The sequence below is a fragment of the Tachypleus tridentatus genome, chromosome 7, assembly GCF_004210375.1.
Source record: "Tachypleus tridentatus isolate NWPU-2018 chromosome 7, ASM421037v1, whole genome shotgun sequence".
Taxonomy (NCBI): Eukaryota; Metazoa; Arthropoda; class Merostomata; order Xiphosura; family Limulidae; genus Tachypleus; species Tachypleus tridentatus.
In genome coordinates, this window is record NC_134831.1 from 171260062 (window position 1) to 171280680 (window position 20619).

Below are 20619 nucleotides of genomic sequence, written 5' to 3' on the forward strand. Positions count from 1 at the left end.
TACCTTGGCTCAGCTAATCCTCTCACAATTTTGGAACTAGCAGAACCAAACTTGTCAGGTAGTCTCGATATAACTCAAGAGTGTTCTTTTCTATGTGGTGTAAACTTAGAGGGAACTTTCAAGGGAATCTTGAAAGTGCTAAGAAGTTGTATTGGTAGAAATGTAACTTACATAAATAAACAAGTTAAAAGGAATATTGTAAGTGTGAATGTTTTTATCACAAATTGGCAATGGGCAAGCTTGGTAAGGCAAGCTCAGGTTTCGGAGTTGGTTTTCCAGGTTCGAATCCATGCGATATTACAAAATATACCTCTCGGATTTACAGTTCGGGCACGTGTAGTACTCAGCTACGTCTTGACCAACCATAAAGATCTATTTTAAATGGTATAGACAGATTCTTGACATATGTGAATTGTTTTATCCTTCTACTGACTTCAGGGTAATATATACCTTTCACTATTTTGTGTGATACGTATGATATGTAATGCCTAGCTAATTTAAAATATCATTCTAGTTAATACACCTAGTGGGAAAATATCGATAAAATATTAGACTAATATCTTCACTGACTAAAAAGCTGAAAACCAATCTCACCGATTAGTTTTGTTTTGTTTTGTTGTAGTTGTTTTTTATAAGTAATACCAATTTGTTTGTTTTTTATAGACGAATCGGATAAATAGTGTTTCATGGAACAAATGAACAATAAAAATAATAATAAAACAGTGTTCTGTGGAACAGTTGAACAATAAAAGTAATAATAAAACAGTGTTTTTTGGAACAGATGAATAATGAAAATAATAATAAAACAATGTTTTCTGGAACAGATGAACAATGAAAATAATAATAAACTTGTTTTTTATGAAACAGATAAAGAATAAAAATGACATTAAAATACTGTTCCATGGAACAAAAGAACAATAAAAATATGATTAAAATACTGTTCTCTGGAAAAGATAAACAATGAAAAAATACTAAAATAGTGTTCTATAAAACAGTTAAACAGTAAATCCATGTCAAAATATGGAAGAGAAAAAATATCAAACAATATTAAAATACGAAATAGAAGAGCTGACGTACAAAACTAACGTTTGAGTTTCTATACTAAATAGTTTACACTGAAAGTTTTTATATCATTTATTTGCTTTGATCACCTGGAATATTTAGTTCCATATTCATACATATGAGTTTCTTTGACACACAATAAAGGGTTGACTGTTGTGCTTCGGACGTTTCCTCACACCAAAACTCAACAGCACACAATAATTCACAAACATAAGTACTGAAAAAAGTGAACTTTCAGAAAAAGACATCTTAGGATGTGCTGCACTCTAGCGACATTTACTGACGCTTTTGTTTCATACTCTTTCGTGCTGAGCGATAAGATTCGTATGATCTGAGCCTTCGGGTCTCGTGCAGCACGTGGTAAGAAAAATAGAAAAGTCATATCTGTCTAATTAGTCTTTTGTTTTATTACAAGCTGAAATGGCGAACGTGTGACGTATATTCTATCTGTTAAGTGTTTTCTGACCGGTGAAGTGTCCACCTAACGTAAATAAATGTCAATCATTCATAATGTACCGAGTGTGCGTCTTCACTAACTTGATTTCCTACACTACCAGATCTCTCCAGCCTAAATATAGGATATGAATACTTGAAGGAAAACTCGAGAAGGAAAATGTTGGTATTGTAGTGTTATCTGATCGATTTATTAGCCCCGATCATAACGACTTATTCCGTCAGAGAGCTATTAAACTCTTTCTTTGTTATTGAATAAATCTGTAGTCAGTATGGTCAGCGAAGCCAATGTCACATGGTCAGCTAAAGAACAGTTTGAAACTGATGGACCCATACGACATCTGTCCACATTAAACCAGGTTCTTATCAGCTTTCTTTACGTCTTCGGTGTTGGAGCAAATATTTGCTCTTTGATCATTTTAAGGCGAGGTGAAACTCCTCGAAACCGGAAACAGACGCTAATGGTCCGGTGTTTGATATGGAATGACATATTAGCCCTTATCGGATCTTTTCTTCTCATGTACATACAGCTTTATCTCGAGCCAAAAGAGATGATCATTCCTCGATGGCTCTGTATTCTTCGAGTCCTCCTCCGAACTTTTGGTCTCTCGTCTGGCAGTGTGGCTACAGTAATGGCTGTAGAGAGGTGGTTAGCTTTAACTAGGCCCTTCTTTTATCAAAAGGTAAGACGCAGTTGATCTCTAAACAAAGTTATTTTACCTTAAACACCGATTTATAAAGAAACCTAGATGTATGAAATAAAGTAATGAGCGATTAGCATAGATGAACTGTGAGTACGACGATTTGTGGTTCGAGACCCGTTGATGAATGAAAATTGCACTTTTGTGGCCGTGGGTAAGAATAAAGATCAAATTCAAGCTAACCCAAGAGTTGGCGGTGGGTGTTTTTCACTAACTGTTTAAAACGAAGAATGGCTATTCGATGGTAGTTTTGCCCAAAAATCATAACGAAACAAATATAGCGATAAACTTGGTATTTATCAAAGGACGGGAGCCACTCGAGTTGATGTGTTTTTGAAATGGGAACATAATGAAATTGTTAATTGTTTGTTTGTTGTTAAGTACAAAGCTTTACAGTTGCCTCTCTGTGTTGTGCCCACCACGGATATCGGACCCCGTTTTTTTGACTTACGGTTGAGCTACTAGACGGCATCTTTAAACTAATTAAAATTTTCAAAGGTTTTGTAGTTGTTGATGGCTCACGAAATAGGGCACATGATCCTTTCGTAGGTTCCGTATTTGACCTTGTAATATATGACTTATAACACTTAACTTATAATATCCGAATGGTCATATGTGGACGTTTGTATGCGATTTATCATTTGCTCTATTTATGTGTGATTGCTGATATGTGGCTGCTTCCGTGTAGTATTCATATGTGTCTGTTCATATGTGCTATTCTTACGTCTCTCTTGTTATATGTTGTTACCATTTTTACTGATTATATATTACTTTTTTGCCTTATTCATAAGTGTTTGTTTATGTGGGCTATTCATTTGTATCTGTTCCCATGTGCTATTCATATGCTATTGTTCATATGTTACTTTTTATGCGTCTTATTAATATATGACTGTTTATTTCTCTTTTTCTAAAATAGAAATAACACAGAATTAAGCAAATATTTAAAATTCACGTATTTGACTAAGTTCTTATATCTCGGGGATCAAACGTCGGTCTCTCAATATTACTTCTGAGCTACTGGGTGTTTAACACTATCCTGAAGCTAATGGTTGTTTGTTTGTTTGTTGTCGAGAGAAAGCTACATGCTTGTTAACTGTGCTGACAACAGGTATCGAAATCCGATTTTTAGCATCATAAACCTTTAGACTTGTCAGTGGGCCAATGGGAGGGGGCAAACGACGTGTTACAGTTCATTAACCTTTATTTATAACAATTATAGCTTTAAGTTTTTGACGCAGGATCTGGCTAATGTTGATTCTGCTGGGACTTTAATTATTAACTAGTCGTAATCCAAAGACGTATGATTCTGTGTTATAAATGTCCCCAGCTGGGACAGCGGTAAGTGTTTGGATTTACAATGCTAAAATCAGGAGTTCGATTCCCCTTGGTGGACACAGCAAATAGCCCAATATAGCTTTGTTATAAGAAAAACACAAACATACTGTGTTATAAATAAATGCATACAGCTGTTTATTACAAGACGAATTTGGTTAATATCCTAACTTTGAACTAGTGTAGTTGATATATATATATATATATTACTACACCAGCGCTGCCTGATGGTTGACATATTAAACTAGAGGTCCGAGGATTGCGAGTTCAAGACGCGGGTCAACCTAAGATACCTCGCAGTTTCAGTAGGAGGGGAAGTTATGAGAGTTAAAGATAATTTCATTATCCAGTTAAGAATAGCTGTTTCAGGTGTCGGGTGCTGTGAAATTGTTTCTTTCTCTTTATACAGAATATCTATTGTTACTGTTGATATAGTTATTGTTATACAAAAGTGATATTAACACAGCGTCTCATACAGAATATCCATTGTTGTTGTTTTCATCGTTATTCTTATACAACAGTGATGATAACACAGCATCTATTCTCAGAATTTCCAATATAACTTATGTGGAACGTTTAGTTTCAGATAAAAACAAAACACTATGGCTCACACGAACTGCATTACATTAAATGCATTTAGAAGCCACGATAAACATTATAGTTTTTCTGTTCCGTTTCCATCATCCCTTCCCTTCGACTGAAAAGATTTGTAAGTGGGGGCTAGAACAACGACTTTCGTCAGTATACTTCAACTTCCCGCACGATAACCAGTTATTTAACTAGATATTTTAATCATACTTCACAAGTTACTTCCTTTTGAGATGGGTGAAGTATCTACTGATTTTATTATTAAAAGGTCAAAGGTCAAGATCGCCATTTCAAAAAATATATATTCTCTTTCTGTGAGAGAAAAAAAAAAAAGATACAAGCACAAAGTATACACACCATATTCGGCAACACACTCAGAACCAAAATAAACAGACAGCTAATGGTCAAGGTGCATCAGTTCTTCTACGGATAACTAAATCGTTTATATCAGTAAGGATACGTTACTTTTCGAGATTATGTGATAATCTAAGACGATCACAAAACAAAATCTATTATAATATAACACAGGTTTTGTCTGTCCTGAAAATGTGTACCTCATACTATTTAAGTGTACATACATGCAAACTTAATTTCAACTGAATATAAAAAAAAAGGCAGATGTAACTATACTTTGGTAGACATTTGTACAACAACATATCTAAAGTTTAACAAATGTTTTATAAATCAGGTAGCATAATTATATTATAAGTTTATTTATTGATAGTGTAAGGTGAGGTAAAGCTTAACCTTAACAAAGCTAAAGCAAAAAACGTACACAAGTTACAGTGTTAATCTATTTTGTTATCGATTACAATTGTGCTTAATAATGGCTTAACTAATTTTAGGCCTAAGACAAGTGGACTTATGGACTTTGGTGCCTATGATTAAGGAACATTTTGTATTTTTTCTTAAAAAACAGTATTTAAAGTAGTATTGCAATAAAGGTGCTAATTTGCCCACAGATATTTTGTGGGTCTCTGCTAGTATAAAATATTAGCCATCCTACACAAGAACGACATATTAGTATAACATATTTAGATGTAAATGTGATGTAAATTTAAAACTGTTTACTTAATGTTCATTCTCTTTATCCTTTTCCATTTGCGTAAATATTTGTAGCCTTAGAAATTAATTATAGATCATTCAGAATTCTCGTGCAGAATAACATAGAGTGCTCTCTGTAAAAAGCCCCAATTTTAAACTTATAGAAAGAAGGCAGGTGGTGAACAGCACCTAAAACTATCTCTTTGTATATTCTTGTCTGACTAAGTCAGGAGATTTGATTGTTATTGTTATAGTGCACCCATGGCCCTAAAGTGCATAGTGTGATTTTGTGGCAAAGGGATGAGAGCCATAAGCCCTCGAGTTTTCTCACAGTCTAACTAGATGCTAATCCATCCCTTTCCCCTTAGCCATATTGAAAGAATAGTTGTTTATTCATTTCTTCCAAAATGCAAAGTCACATGATGAAGTACTTGTACCCACCATGGGTATCAAAACCATGGTTTAGTGTTATAGGTCTTTAGACTTACTGCTGAGTTACTGAGAGGGGTGAAAGAACAAGTGTACTGGAATGACTTTTAGAAACTTGTCATCACAAGGTAAAAATAATTGAGAAAATGTTTGTCCAGAAATTCGAAATTACATTGGAGGGATAAAAATAGGGGCCATTATTACAACTAAAAAAACAACTAACAACACAAGAAACTGCCTTATGAGACACAACATATTAGACTCTTAAGAGTCCTGGAAATAAATAAACATTATACCCAATTGAAATGTACCTTTCTGTTGCTGATGTAATCCTATTATACCATCTAACACTGTGCACATGGCAACACACCAACACCATAATCATTTTATATCATCTAGCAACATGACCCTGGTGTTGCTGATGTACATATATCATGGGTCATGGTGTTGATGGTACAATCTTATTATAAGGCCGAGGAACACACCCTTACCATAATCAGTTTATGTCATCTAGCAACATGCCTATGGTATTGTTGATGTACATGTGAGATCAAGAGTCGTATATTGATGACACAATATACAGTCATGTGAAAAAGTTAGGACACCCTATGAAAGTCTGTGTATATTTGAAACATATTTGAATAAATATATATTTAATTTCAATTTAAACAATACTGAGAGATTATAGGAATATAACTAAACAATTAAAACTGAAGAAAAGACTTTTCAAGATCTTCTGTAAATGTAATTCTACAAAAATGCATATTCTAATAAGGAAAATTTAGAACACCCTCACATTTATTCACACTTAAAATGGCTCAACTCACACACAGGTGTATCACACCAGGTGCACATGATTACCGTTTTTATTCGTTTATAAGACGATTCGCTTATAAGACGGGTCCCAACTTCACCTGAGAGATTGTCGATATTCTGTTTAGACTCGTTTATAAGACGAAGGAAGGAAAGCAGGTAACGAGAGAAAAGTGAAAAAAATGGAAATTAATAGAAACCTAATTTGGGTTTCGTATACGATATTTCGATTTCAGATTAGAAGGAGAAAAATAGAAGAGATAGAAAAGTGAAAATAAATGAATAAATCCAAACTCGGTGTTCAAGCGTTTAATGGAATTTCATCAACTATTTTATTTACTGTATGATAAATATTCATATTTAAAACACATAACAAAGAACAATCTAACGGACAAAACTTATCACAACATATTTCAGTATCAAAGTACGTTTATGCTAACTTTTAAACCACATTTCTTCAAAGTATTAAAAGAGTTTACGCAAACTGCACTTTAATAGAACACAGGAAATCAGTATGCAAGTTATGAAATTCAAAAGCCTTCAAATTATTCGTTGTCGCTATCTCCAAACAGTTCATAAAACTGCTCCTCGGACAATCCATCATCGTAGAGGTCACATTCCTCCGTGTTCTCCTCCTGCTCTACGTCATCTCTGCCGCCGATAAACTCACTGAAAAGTTCATCATCCTCACGGCCGTCAATGGAATTCGAAATTCCGCATTTGAGGAACGATCTGATAAACTGAGTGAACTAAATTTATTTTCTATGTCTGTAGACCTCGCCTATAAGACGGGCCCCCCCCAATTTGAGCCCGAAATTTCGAGGAAAAATCCCCGTCTTATAAGCGAGTAAACACGGTAGAAGATCGTTACTCTGCATTGTGAATGGGGCTTGCCCTATTTAAACTTCATACATTTAGTTTGGTGTGCTCCTGACTGTTGAAGTGAGAGTGAGCACCATGGTGAGAGCAAAAGAGCTGTCTGAGGCCTGCAGAAAGAAAATTGTAGCAGCTTATGAATCTGGTAAGGGATTTAAAAAAAGATCCCAAAAGATTTTGAAATCAGCCATTCCACTGTCCGGAAAATAGTCAACAAGTGAAGGGCTTTCAAAACAACTGCCAACATGCCCAGGTCTGGTCGTCCAAGCAAGCTCACCCCGAGGGCAGACCGCAAGATGCTAAAAGAGGTCTCCAAACACCCTAACACGTCATCACGGGACCTACAGCAGGCTCCGGCCACTGTTGATGTGAAAGTTGATGCCTCTACAATCAGAAAGAGACTGCACAAGTTTAATTTGCATGGGAGGTGTGCAAGGAGGGAACCTTTACTCTCTAAGAGAAACATCAAGGACAGACTGAAGTTTGCCAGAGAAAATGTAGACAAAGACCAGAATTTCTGGAATAATGTTCTTTGGACAAATGAGCCCAAAATTCAATTATTTGGACACCAGAACAGAGGACATGTTTGGCGTAAACCAAATACAGTATTCCAGGAAAAATACCACATACCAACTGTGAAGCATGGAGGTGGAAGTGTCATGGTTTGGGGCTGCTTTCCTGCAGCAGGACCTGGACAGCTCACAATCGTAGAATCCACCATGCATTATACTGTGTATTAGAGGGTGCTTGAGGATCATGTGAGACCATCTATACGAAAATTAAAGCTGAAGCGGAACTGGACCCTGCAACACAACAATGACCCAAAACATACCAGTAAATCCACCAAAGACTGGCTGAAAACTAAGAAATGGAGAGTTCTGGAATGGCCAAGTCAAAGCCCAGATCTTAATCCCATTGAGATGCTGTGGGGTGACTTGAAACGGGCTGTATATGCAAGAAACCCCTCAAACATCTCACAGCTAAAATAATTCTGTATTGAGGAGTGGGGAAACTTTCTTCAGACCGATGTCAGAGACTGGTAGATGGCTACAAGAAGCGTCTCACTGCAGTTATTTCAGCCAAAGGGGGTAACACTAGCTATTAGGGGGTAGGGTGTCCTAACTTTTTTCCTCAGTTAGAATATGCATTTTTGTAGAATTACATTTACGGATGATCTTGAAAAGTCCTTTCTTCAGTTTTAATTGCTTAGTTATATTCCTATAATCTCTCAGTATTGTTAAAATTGAGGTTAAATATCTATATATCCAAAAACGTTACAAAAATACACAGGCTTTCATAGGGTGTCCTAACTTTTTCACTAGACTGTATTATAACGCCTTGTAATACACCCTTACCATAATTCTATTATATCATCTAGTGTCACTGAAGTACTTATTATATCATGGGTCATGGGTGTTGATGAAGTAATCCTATTACATCGCCTAGTAACAAGCTCCCTGGTATTGCTCACGGCTCAATGTCCCTAACACTTTATACCAGCTTGTCAAAGTTGGGTCAAAATCGTGTTTCTTTATTTCCTCTTCTTGAGTGCCACCTTAACTACTCAGGCATAAGCTGATAGAAAAGTGTAGCCATTATTGTAAAATGAAAAACAAAAACTGCAGAATCAAGTTTTGATTTCAGTTATTTTTAGTTGTTGATAAAGCTCCTCTCTATCAGCAAATTAGATTGATGTAACTTAGGTTATTAAAAAGTGGAAAGTTTGGTTCGTATTAAAGGGTTATCAGGTTAAACAAATATCATGGCAAAGAATCTGTCAAAACAAAATTATCTATCATTAAGTTGGTGACATTTTAGTGCTCACTTCGACTTACAGACGAAATGTTTTAAGTAACTTGTTTTATAAGAAGTCTTTACAATAACAATTCTATTGTAATATATTTCATTTTTGTCAGTAATGGTTGCATACTCTGTAAAGTTTACTAACAAGAACGTCAAGTAACAAAAATATCAGAGTTTGAATTCAATCATTACCTGAGATTTGTTTTGTTTTTAACTGCTTCAATCATACCTCTAGTGTCAGTTGTTTTTTAGTTAGTGTCTATTAATCTCACTACGCCTTTAATTAAAGCCAGCGTTCCTTTTTCTTACAACTTTGCCCTTTAAATACTGGTATGCTATTTAATACACGATTCGGAACAATCTTACGTACTTAAACAGGTATGATAACATTTTAAACACAGTTCAACACAACCTTACTAAACTTAAACACATAAGATTTTATACACAGTTTAACACAACTTTGCTAAACTTAAACAGATATGATAACATCTAACGATCACCACAACCTCACTAAACTTAAACAGATGCGATAATGTCTGATACACTGTTCTACGCTTCTACGCCGAATAAATAAACCTTTCTGGGCAATTCCTTAACTTCCACGTCCATATTGCTAGTGAATCGACCGAAAAGTAGGTTTAGGACCAAGATACATTACTTTACAACTCTTTATACTGGTATCTAGTTCACGTCATATGATCTTTTCAGTCCCACTGAATATCATGTGATTAACATGTAGATGTCAAATTAATAATGACATTCCTATCTGTCGTCAAGACAACGTTTCGCTTTAGAAAGTCGTTCTCCACTCCCTGGGACACCACCTGGCGCTTGGCACTTATGTACCACAGTTTAATAATTTTTTATGTTTCAGGGCTGTCCACAAAAGGACATTCTTTTATTATTTCATCAATGTTGAATATATCTATAGCCTCCTTCTTACACCACTTCAACTGTTCCTTTGTTAGACACAAATGGACAATTAAGAACAATCAAGTTTGTTTGTTTGTTTGTTTTGGAATTTTGCACAAAGCTACTCGAGGGCTATCTGTGCTAGCCGTCCCTAATTTAGCAGTGTAAGACTAGAGGGAAGGCAGCTAGTCATCACCACCCACCGCCAACTCTTGGGCTACTCTTTTACCAACGAATAGTGGGATTGACCGTACATTATAACGCCCCCACGACTGAAAGGGCAAGCATGTTTGGTGTGACGGGGATTACGAATCGAGTGCCTTAACCACCTGGCCACACCAGACCATTGAAATGTAAGACTTGAAACACATATCAAAGACGTACTCATAACACGAGAAAAAACTAATTAAATAACATTTCTTAACCTCAAAATCACCAGAACTGATACACAATTTAAAACAGAAATTCACCGAAAAATTACCCATACTGGATTATACATTCATTGGGACTCAGCACATGAAACAAAACTAAAACTCAACACATTAAGAAACCAAATAAACAAAACCACAAAACTATGTTCACCCGATAAAATTAATGTTGAAATCAACCAAATGAAACAACATTTCATCAACATCAATAAATTTCCTTTAAAAACCGCTGAAAAAATTATACAGGCACACACACACACACATCTAGACCGACCAAGTAAATGATAATAAATTCCAAGATACAACAAAATACAAAACCTTTCACTGCTGCATACCATATGTTCCCGACATCAGCGAAAACATAGTCAACATTTTGGAAGAAACGTGCAATGAAACACAACATTCCAGTGAACATTAAGTTTATTCAAAATCAGGCACAAAACTAAAGTCCATACAATGTAAAAATTAAACTGACACACACAACAACAACATAATTTATAAAATACAATGCAACAACTGCCACGACTTCTATATTGGAGAAACAAGCAGAAAAATGAAAACCGGACTTAAAGAACAACAAATTCACACATTTTTGAACACTATAAATCAAATAAACGCAACATAACCACAGAAAACACCCAGATATTAAGTAGGGAAACAAATATAAACAAACGCAAAATCAAAGATTTTCAACGTATACAAGAACTCGAATCAAATTAAACCAACATAAAGGAACACCTTTATACCTAAACTAATTAATAACCTAGCAAATAATTGCAACGCCCCCTACAATCCCCTACTCTCGTCCCTCGGCCATGTGTCCAGCAACGGTCAGTTACAAACTCTTTTTTTTAACCTGAAGATGACATAAGAAGGTTGAAATGTTGTTCTGTACTTTGTTTTAATGAAGGTTTTAATAACCACACCAACCGTCTTTAGAATACAATAATACAGTATATGATCAGATTATGTTAGGGCCGTTGATATTTAATTCTTGCCACGTTTCGACATTTAAACTGTAAGGTCTGAGACTCCAAGTGGTTACTATCCATGTGACACAACCAGATAAGTCTACAAGCACGTTTCTTTCAAGGAGTCTCGAGTCTGAGTCGTCTATATACTTTCAGGTCAACTTGAATCGAAGTAGTTCATAAAGTGGAGCAAACGGTCCACCATATAAAACAACTGTTTTTTTTTTACAACTCTGAAACAGGGACTCGATTCCACACGATAGATAAGCGCGTTGGGGCTTTGACGTCGAAGAAACAAACATAAAATTTCACTGAGAGCTGATATTATGTGGCAGAACAGAACGACACCTGATAAAAAGTTTGCTAACTAACAAGTTACTAAAACAAAACGTTGAACATCGTTTGGTGACACTGACTTAAATTTGCTTAGCTTGGAAATTTAACAAAAATATTTAGAATTCAACATAGGGTGCGTGTACGTGTGTTTTCTTATACCAAAGTGACGTGTTTTTCGTATAGCAAAGCTACAAAGGGCTATCTGCTCAGCCCACCGAGGGGAATCGAACCCCTGATTTTAGCGTTGTAAATCCGAAGACATACCGCTGTACTAGCGGGGGGCTCCAAAGTGACATCGGATTATTTGCTGTGTCCACCGAGGGGAATCGAACCCTGATTTTAGCGTTGTAAATCCGAAGACTTTATGCTGTTCTCGCGAGGGACTTCAACTTAGGAATTCCAGCTAACAAAAAATTACAAGTATCAAACCTCCCGCCAAACAGTAGGATTAAGAACTTGGGAAACCAAACTTTAATTACTGTTTTTGTGCCTTTACTGCTCAGTTCTAGAGGGCACGCATTTTAATAAATTTTTAAAACATCATTTCAAACGTTTATATGATGGTTAGGCCTAGCTTAGGTTAGTTGTGAAAGAGCTTGAGCTGTGAACCAAAGAGTTCCAGCAAAAACCATGGCTACGCTATAAGACAATTAAATCCCACTATATGGTCGCACAAGAGTAGCCAATTACACCATCACCTTAAACGTCAAACATCCAATATACCATCACTTTAAACTTAGTGTATACTGAATATCAGTTTGTAAACTAAATGTTTTTGTGGGTTAGTTATGGAATAAATATTTAAATTATATTAAGTCTACAACTGTCATCGTAATGTATTTTAAGCCGTCTTTTTTTTTTCAGAATATTAGTCACAAAACGATCAAGGTAGCCATTGCGTCATTGTGGGCCGTGTCCTTGCTTATAGTGTGTCTTCCTTTCATGGGATTTGGTCTGTACTATGACATCAACGCCCCCACACGCCGTCACATGTGTGTTCGATATCGCTTTGCCACCAAAACAGTGGACATTGCCTACGCTTACTTCATGTTTATTTTTGGTATGGCCTTGTGTGTGGTCATCGTCTTCTGTAACCTCACGGTGGTCATTGTTCTAACTAAAGTGGGGAACACATCGCAAGGTCGTATGGGGCGAACAACCATCTGTAAAAATAGTAGAGAACTCTTCTTCAATCATACCACTCAAGAGGAAATTTCTTTTGCAAAATTAATGGTGGTTCTCTGTGTGTCCTTCCTCGTCTGCTGGACTCCACTGATGGTAAGCATACTTCCATCTAATAATTACACTCTGTCTGTTCTTCCTAGTCAGCTGGACTCCACTGATGGTAAGTATACTTCCGTCTAATAATTACATTCTGTCTGTTCTTCCTGGTCAGCTGGACACCACTGATGGTAGGTATACTTCCGTCTAATAATTACATTCTGTCTGTTCTTCCTGGTCAGCTGGACACCACTGATGGTAGGTATACTTTCCTCTAATAATTACATTCTTTAAAATATTGTTAACAGAATCTGTGTTCAGTTAACAAGTAAAAAAGAAACGTCCGCTTTCTAAAAAGGAATTATTAGTAATGTAACACATAGACAATCATTTTTCGTCGTTATAAAATATAAGAATTCTATTTCGGTTAATACGCAAAGTCTACTTAGATTAATAAGCAAAGCTGATTTGAGATAATTAATATTCAAATCCTATTTAGGCTATTTTTTCCTTACAAACATTTTAAAACCGTAATTATATTTATTAATATTACTTCTGATCGATGAAACCTATATGAAACAAGTGTTTGTTTGTTTTTTGAATTTCGCGCAAAGCTACACGAGGGCTATCTGCGCTAACCGTCCCTAATTTAGCAGTGTAAGACTAGAGGGAAGGCAGCTAGTCATCACCACCAACCGCCAACTGTTGGGCTACTCTTTTACCAACGAATAGTGGGATTGACTGTAACATTATAACGTCCCTCCGGCTGAAAGGGAGAGCATGTTTGGTGCGACGGAGATTCGAACCCGCGCCTCTCAGATTACGAGTCGAACGCCTTAACCCACCTTGTCATGCCGGGCCGATCTAGCATAATACACAGTTTTTGTTTAAATAAGGTTTATTAACGTTTGTTTTATTGACTCTTAAGGCAGTGTTAATGTTGTCAACCTGAAATAAAATATAGACTAAGAAAGAAGGAATCGTCCATTCCAACTTCAGTTCTTTTGTGCTTATTACGAGTTCGTGCATCAGTCTCAGTGAAATACAATGATGTTTAATTCTGATTTTTATTGTGTTTGGTAAATACAAACACAATTTTTTTTTAAAACTTCCTTCCGTTATATACTGTGGTGGTTATTCAGACTTTCGAAATAAAAAAAAAGACTCTGTTTGGTTTGCTTTGTTTAACCAATAAGAAAGACACACACACTTTCATAAAGATTCTTGTGCTACTCTTTTACCAACGAATAGTGGGATTGACCGTAACAATATAATGCCTCCATGCAGGGGCGTAGATCCTGGGAGGATGGGGGTATACATCTCCCCTTCATTTTAGGTGGGGGGTATGATGCATACAATCATCCCCCCTACAGTTTGGTCTGTTGAATTGTTTCATTGCATCACAGGCCTACAAATTATGTGTTTGTTCTTGTGATTCTCGTGTTCTTACCAATCGAATTACATAATTAGGCCTAGATGTAGGCTTTTTCAGTAGCCGAAATGCACATCTTTAATATAGGCCTGCTTCTAAGCTTTTAGATCTAAGCGATAGTTCGTAAGTATCAGTCAGTAGGCCTAAGTATACATGCAAGTATCGTGGCAACAAGATTACTCTGTAACTGCATGTTTACAGCTTTCAGGTTCACGTAATCAGATATTACCCATTTGCAAATTGAACAGTCCACATAAGTGGTTGCAAAAATCATCCCCCTCCCATCGGGTGTAAAAAATCCACGCCCTTGCCCCCGCGGTTGAAAGGGCGAGCATGTTTGATGTGACGGGATTCGAACTTTTGTCCCTCAGATTACGAGTCGAACGCCCCTAATCGCTTGGCCATGCCTGGCCCCAAAATATATAAATAACACACACTTAAAAAAAACAGGTAGCAGAATAACCTTATTCTGATTGAAGTTGTCTTCCTAGTGGCACAACGGTATGTCTGGGGACTCACACTGCAAAAAAAAAAACTTGGGAGGGCACAGATAACCCATGGTTTAACTTTATGTTTAATTAAGAAGAACCAAACAACTGGAATGAAGATCTTTCTTCATTACGAACTCAACAGAATGTAGAGCTTAAAATAGTTAACAATTACATTCTAATAAGAAAATTCACGGCGTGGATTTTTCTTTAGCTCAAGCTAACTTCCGTCGTCTAACTCTCTTTGTGTTGGACATTAGAGGGAAATAAATCTGAGAGGTATTCATTATTTATCTAGTAATGTTTGTCTTAAGCCTTCTCTAAAGAAAACAACTGATGATTATTTATAACTCTATCCGTTTGCAGTTGACAATTATAATAGCTCAGAGGGATTTGCAACGGAAACACCAAATCTTCTACCGAGTAGCTGACATCTGTATGGCACTGAATTTCATTCTCGATCCAGTGATCTACGTACTATCTAGAAGGCCACACAGACAAGATTTATGGAGCCTCTTCAAATCCTTTTGTCTCTACTGTTTCCCTCAACTAAGGTGGATGAAAAACAGCAACAACAGGAAGTCCCACGAGAACAGCGCCATCTCGTGGAACGTTAATAGTAAGTCAACAAATTAAATAAACTACCATGTTTCTCAACCTTACTTGGTTACTCTGTTTTTAATATGTAGTAACCTACATAATTTAATTTTCATACTTAGGTTTTAATATAATTTTTCTCCTGTTGGTTGTGTAATATTTCATATAACATTATTAAAATTTTATGCGTTAAAAATACTGTGTTAAAGTTGTATTTCTTACACGACGACAGTATTGATTTGTTTTGTTTTTTGAATTTCGCGCAAAGCCACACGAGGGCTATCTGCGCTAGCCGTCTCTAATTTAGCAGTGTAAGACTAGAGGGAAGACAGTTAGTCATCACCACCCACCGCCAACTCTTGGGCTACTCTTTTACCAACAAATAGTGGGATTGACCGCATATTATAACGCCCCCACGACTAAAAGGGCGAGCATGTTTGGTGTGACAGGGATTCGAACCCGCGACCCTCAGATTACGAGTCTAACGTTTTAACCCACCTGGCCATGCTGGGCCCCTACATATTTTACTCATTATTTCTCAGACTACTTATATGTATTTTTACTCACCATTTTCAAGCTATTTCTTCGTATATTTACTCCTTATTTCTCAGGCTATTTATTTTATTCATTTTTCTGTCGTTTGTTGTTATTCCCTTTCTCTCAGTAAGTTTCTTAAATTTATCAGACCAGGTGGTTAAGGCACTCAACTCGCAATCCGAGGGTCGAGGGTTCGAATCCCCGTCACACTAAACATGCTCGCCCTTTAAGCCGTGGGAGCGTTATAATGTGAAGCATAATACCATTATCCGTCAGTAAAAGAGTAGTTTACGAGTTGGTGGTGGGTGGTGATGACTAGCTGCCTTCCTTCTAGTCTTACACTGCTAAATTAGGGGCGGGTAGTGCAGATAGCCTTCGTGTAGCTTTGCACGAAATTAAAAAAAAACTAATTAACAATTCATCAGACATTATCTTCTCCTTTTTAACATAAATACTCATTAACCATATGGGCTAGACGAAGCCAGCGTCAAGACTAGTGTGTCCGGACAGTGAATCCGAGTATTCGTGATATACGCCTCATTGAGGTGAAAATGGACTTCAGACTTTGGGGTCATGGGTGTACTATACAAGTGAACCAACTACTACATCATTCAAGAGTAGCCCAAGAGTTGGCGGTGAGTCCTATTGACCAGGGGCTTAATATGGCCAGGTGATTAGGGCGCTCGATTTGCAATCAGCGGGGCGTGGATTCGAATTCCCGTCGCACCAAACATGCTCGCCCAGTTAGCTTTGGGGTCGTTTTATTGTTACGGTTAAACACATTATTCTTGGTAAAAGAGTTGGCGTTGGGAGGTGAGGACTAGCTGCCTTCCATCTAGTCTTTCACTCTTTTTGTACGAAACAAACCAAACTATTATTGATTAGTGTCTTTCCTTTAGTCTAACAGTTCTAAAATAAGAGCTTCTAGTACAAAAAGTCATACCTTGACCTTGTGCGAAAATTAACAAAGCAATATTGAAATTGTGTAATTTAAACTTCCCCGTTTCTAAAATGTTTCGATACTAGTGATGGGTAAATCCTATTGTGCTCAACAACAAACCAACAATCTTGAACTTTGTTCACTTGACAGCGAACTTAAATAGTGTACCCCAGCGGTTCGGTGGTATGCTTTCGGGCTCACACCGCTATAAACCGGGTTTCGATACCCGTAGTGGGTAGAGCAAAGATAGTCAGTCCACTGTGTAGCTTTGCGCTTAATTCCAAACAAACTTAAATAGTAGTTGTTATATTTTAAGTTTAGATAGACCTAAACAAACATTTTGAAATACAAAGATACAAATTTTATAATTAAATTGTTGTTCGAAATCTTTTTCGGGACAAACAGTTCGTGATGTTAAACCTCTTTATTACACTGGAGACAAGCTAAGTGGAAGAGCCCTGAACACAGTATTGTCTCTCATTGACCAATCACTATCACTTCGCCACAGCTAGAGTTAGTCATTGAATTTGATACAGGAAATAGGCTTAACTCTCTGTAGAAAGGATGGTTCCGTGACCTAGAGAGGTGAACTCACCGATCAGTCAAGTTCGTGACTCCCGACCTAAGAGCTTTCTACGACATCCAATATTGTAATATTGAGACGAAAGTCATTTATCTTAGTATTCTTAAGAGGTCTCTGTTTTCCTACACTAAATAGACGCGGACATGTTATCCTTCCATTGTTACACCTAATAAGGCTTAATTTTCGTGTGTTTCACGTAATGCTTAAAACTTGACTTTTAATGGAAAAAAACGACAGCGTTTATTTCATTTTCTCCTAACATATTGCACTTACATACGATAGAATTATTTCCCTGGAAATAGGATACCCTTAACTTATAATTTTTCTCCAAATGTTTTGGTGATCCCCAGTGGCACGGTGATACGTCTGTGGACTTACAACGCTACAAAGCGGGTTTCAATACTCATGGTAGGTGGAGCACTAATAGCCCATTGGGTAGCTTTGTTATTAATTAAAAACAAATTCTTGTTGTGAGAAACGTTGTAGCCGTGAGTGGATAATTTTTCTAAAATAATAACATATTCCTCTTTTCCTCAAAAATCATAAAAAACGCACTTTTAAATATACGTGTATGGATTCTGATTTTATTTTCAAATATCTGTCGTCGATTTGATTTTATGAGATGAATTCCGATCTTTATGAGTTTGAGGTCAAATAAACATACTTCTCAAAAGTTATACCCATAGAAATAAGAAAAGGTTCAGCTTTCACTCTCTCAGGTTACAGCTTTGAATATTTCAAACTATAAAATACAATAGAAAGGTTGTGTGATGTTAAGTACTTATTTATTGAAATTTACTAATATATTTACAGAATTGGGAGAATTTAAGAAAGTTGTAATGCTGAAAAAACAACAACACGGTTATGTTTCTCTGGCGCGTGCGTGCAGTCAAACCTTTACAAAACTTAATTTCTAACTTCTGTTTATTTTAGCCCCGCCAACAGAGAAAAAGTTGGAGAAAAAGAATGCATGTCAAAGTTCCATAGGAATGAGCTCGATCATTGAGATTCAAGAGAGGACAAAAGAGGGCACTACGAGTTGGGTGTGAGCTTGAATGAGTCAAACAGAACATGGATTCAGAAACGGATTTTTGAGTTATGGTCTTATTTTTCACGGGTCCACTGTGGTTCAGATCTAGAATTCAAGATGAACATAAACTATGTGTTCGTGTGCGAAGTCAAGAGATGAAAGAATGGTCAGACATTGTCTCAAATGGTTCAACTAGTCAGAAGTAATCAGAATCTATCATCTTACTCACTTCATCACTTGGCGTTTCTTTAAGTCTCAACTGATTTTGAAGTAATAACAGTTTGACGTTTTAGTTTCTCGCCATAAATTGCAAGAAGCATTTGCCAATATGGAATCAATATTTGAAATCAACCTAGTCTCTGGTCATCTCCGTTACAGAACCCACTACTCAGGTCCTCAGATATGACACGAAACATTCACTACCAATACGACCTGAAATATAAGTATTTGAAATAAACCAACCTAGTATCTGGTCATCTCCGTTACAGAACCCACCACCTCTCAGGTCCTCACAATCTGACACGTAATTTGCCAACCTTCATGTGTCCTTAATACAGAATCTAAACCTTCGTGTGTCCTTAATACAGAATCTAAACCTTCATGTGTCCTTAATACAGAATCTAAACCTTCGTGTGTCCTTAATACAGAATCTAAACCTTCATTTGTCCTTAATACAGAATCTACTAATTTATTCATCACTATTCATTTACCCTTTTTTAATCTTAGCATTTAATTTAACAGATTTTAGGTTCACCTTCCAGTCTCAGCACTTTGTCCACTTTGTCAACTGACCACAGTAGAGAAGATGTAACTTTCTTTTAGATAGAGTGAATCAATCTCAGCACTACAACCAACGAAACCTTAACCAACTGGCCACAATATGGAAGTTGTAAGTTTATCTTAGATACACTAAATCAGTCTCAGCACTTGGATCATTGAAATCTTAACCAACTGACCACAACGAGGAAACTGCAATTGTCTTTTAGATAAAATAAATCGATTTCAGCACTTCGATCGTTGAAATCTTAGCCAACTTACCACAATCAGCATATAGTAATGATAATTTATATAAACTTAATCAAATCCTCTTACTTTAGGGTTTGAACATTCACCATCAACTGGAATATTCTAGTGAATAGATTATTCTTTACAACTGAAAGGTCATTGGTACCAGTGCGTCGCCCACACACGATTCCCTTGAAAAGACCCTTCATTCTCTCCTGATTATAGAAAACTTTATTTCTTTGGAACACTTATCGAAACTCAGTCTTCCGCATGACTTCTTTTTTTTCAACGTAAACGTATAACTAACACTTATTTCTGGTGACCTTCATGTGTCAGTTACTGATATATATCATTCTCCCAAAGAAGTGTTTTGACAAACAATAAGTGAGAATTTATTTGGAAATATCAAATTAATCATCTTCCGGTACACGTTCAATATTCCAAACTGTCCACTCATGAAAAACTATCAAACGTAGAAAAACTAAACTATCAATAACAGGTTGAAAATACTTTTGTCTGACCCACCCCAGAATTTGTCGATCCAGATACATCAAAGGAGTCCTTTTGCCAGGGAATACAAGTCCTCCTGTTGGTCGCATCACTCAGTTACCCTCATCTCTCAAGGTTCTTTATCAGTCTCGCTTCACTGAAAAGTGCTTTTGTAATATATGTCTTACTGCTTCGTTTTGCAGCAATGAATAAGGGTTATTCTTGTAAGGAAGTGTGTATTGTGAGGTATGAACATTATAAATAAAAATATTCAGTGTGGTTCTAGTTGAAGTTCTCTTCACTTGCACCTTATGATATTCAAACTGAATAGCATAACATCTTTTGTGCTAGCACTCGAATAAAAGTAGCATTTCCCTACATTTATATCCTAGTTACCCCTCCCAGGGTTTGTTTCAACTCCTGTTGGGTGTCTTTGTGAGTGAACAAGATAACCCTACTTAGACACCATCCTGGTTTATTGTTTTCATTCTTGTTGTATCTCTCTACGTATGAAAAGTATACACATAGTTATTAACCTCCCCGGACGTA

General features: G+C 36.5%; 1 protein-coding gene across 1 annotated transcript; it reads left to right on the forward strand.

The window, feature by feature from the left end:
* The first annotated feature begins 1379 nt into the window (after window positions 1-1379).
* Window positions 1380-20356, forward strand: LOC143257218 (prostaglandin E2 receptor EP3 subtype-like). Its single transcript, XM_076515612.1, has 4 exons — window positions 1380-2198; window positions 12613-13026; window positions 15256-15508; window positions 18480-20356. The coding sequence occupies exons 1-4, from the start codon at window positions 1788-1790 to the stop codon at window positions 18593-18595; spliced, it is 1194 nt and encodes a 397-aa protein (XP_076371727.1). The 5' UTR covers window positions 1380-1787; the 3' UTR covers window positions 18596-20356.
* Window positions 20357-20619: the final 263 nt, after the last annotated feature.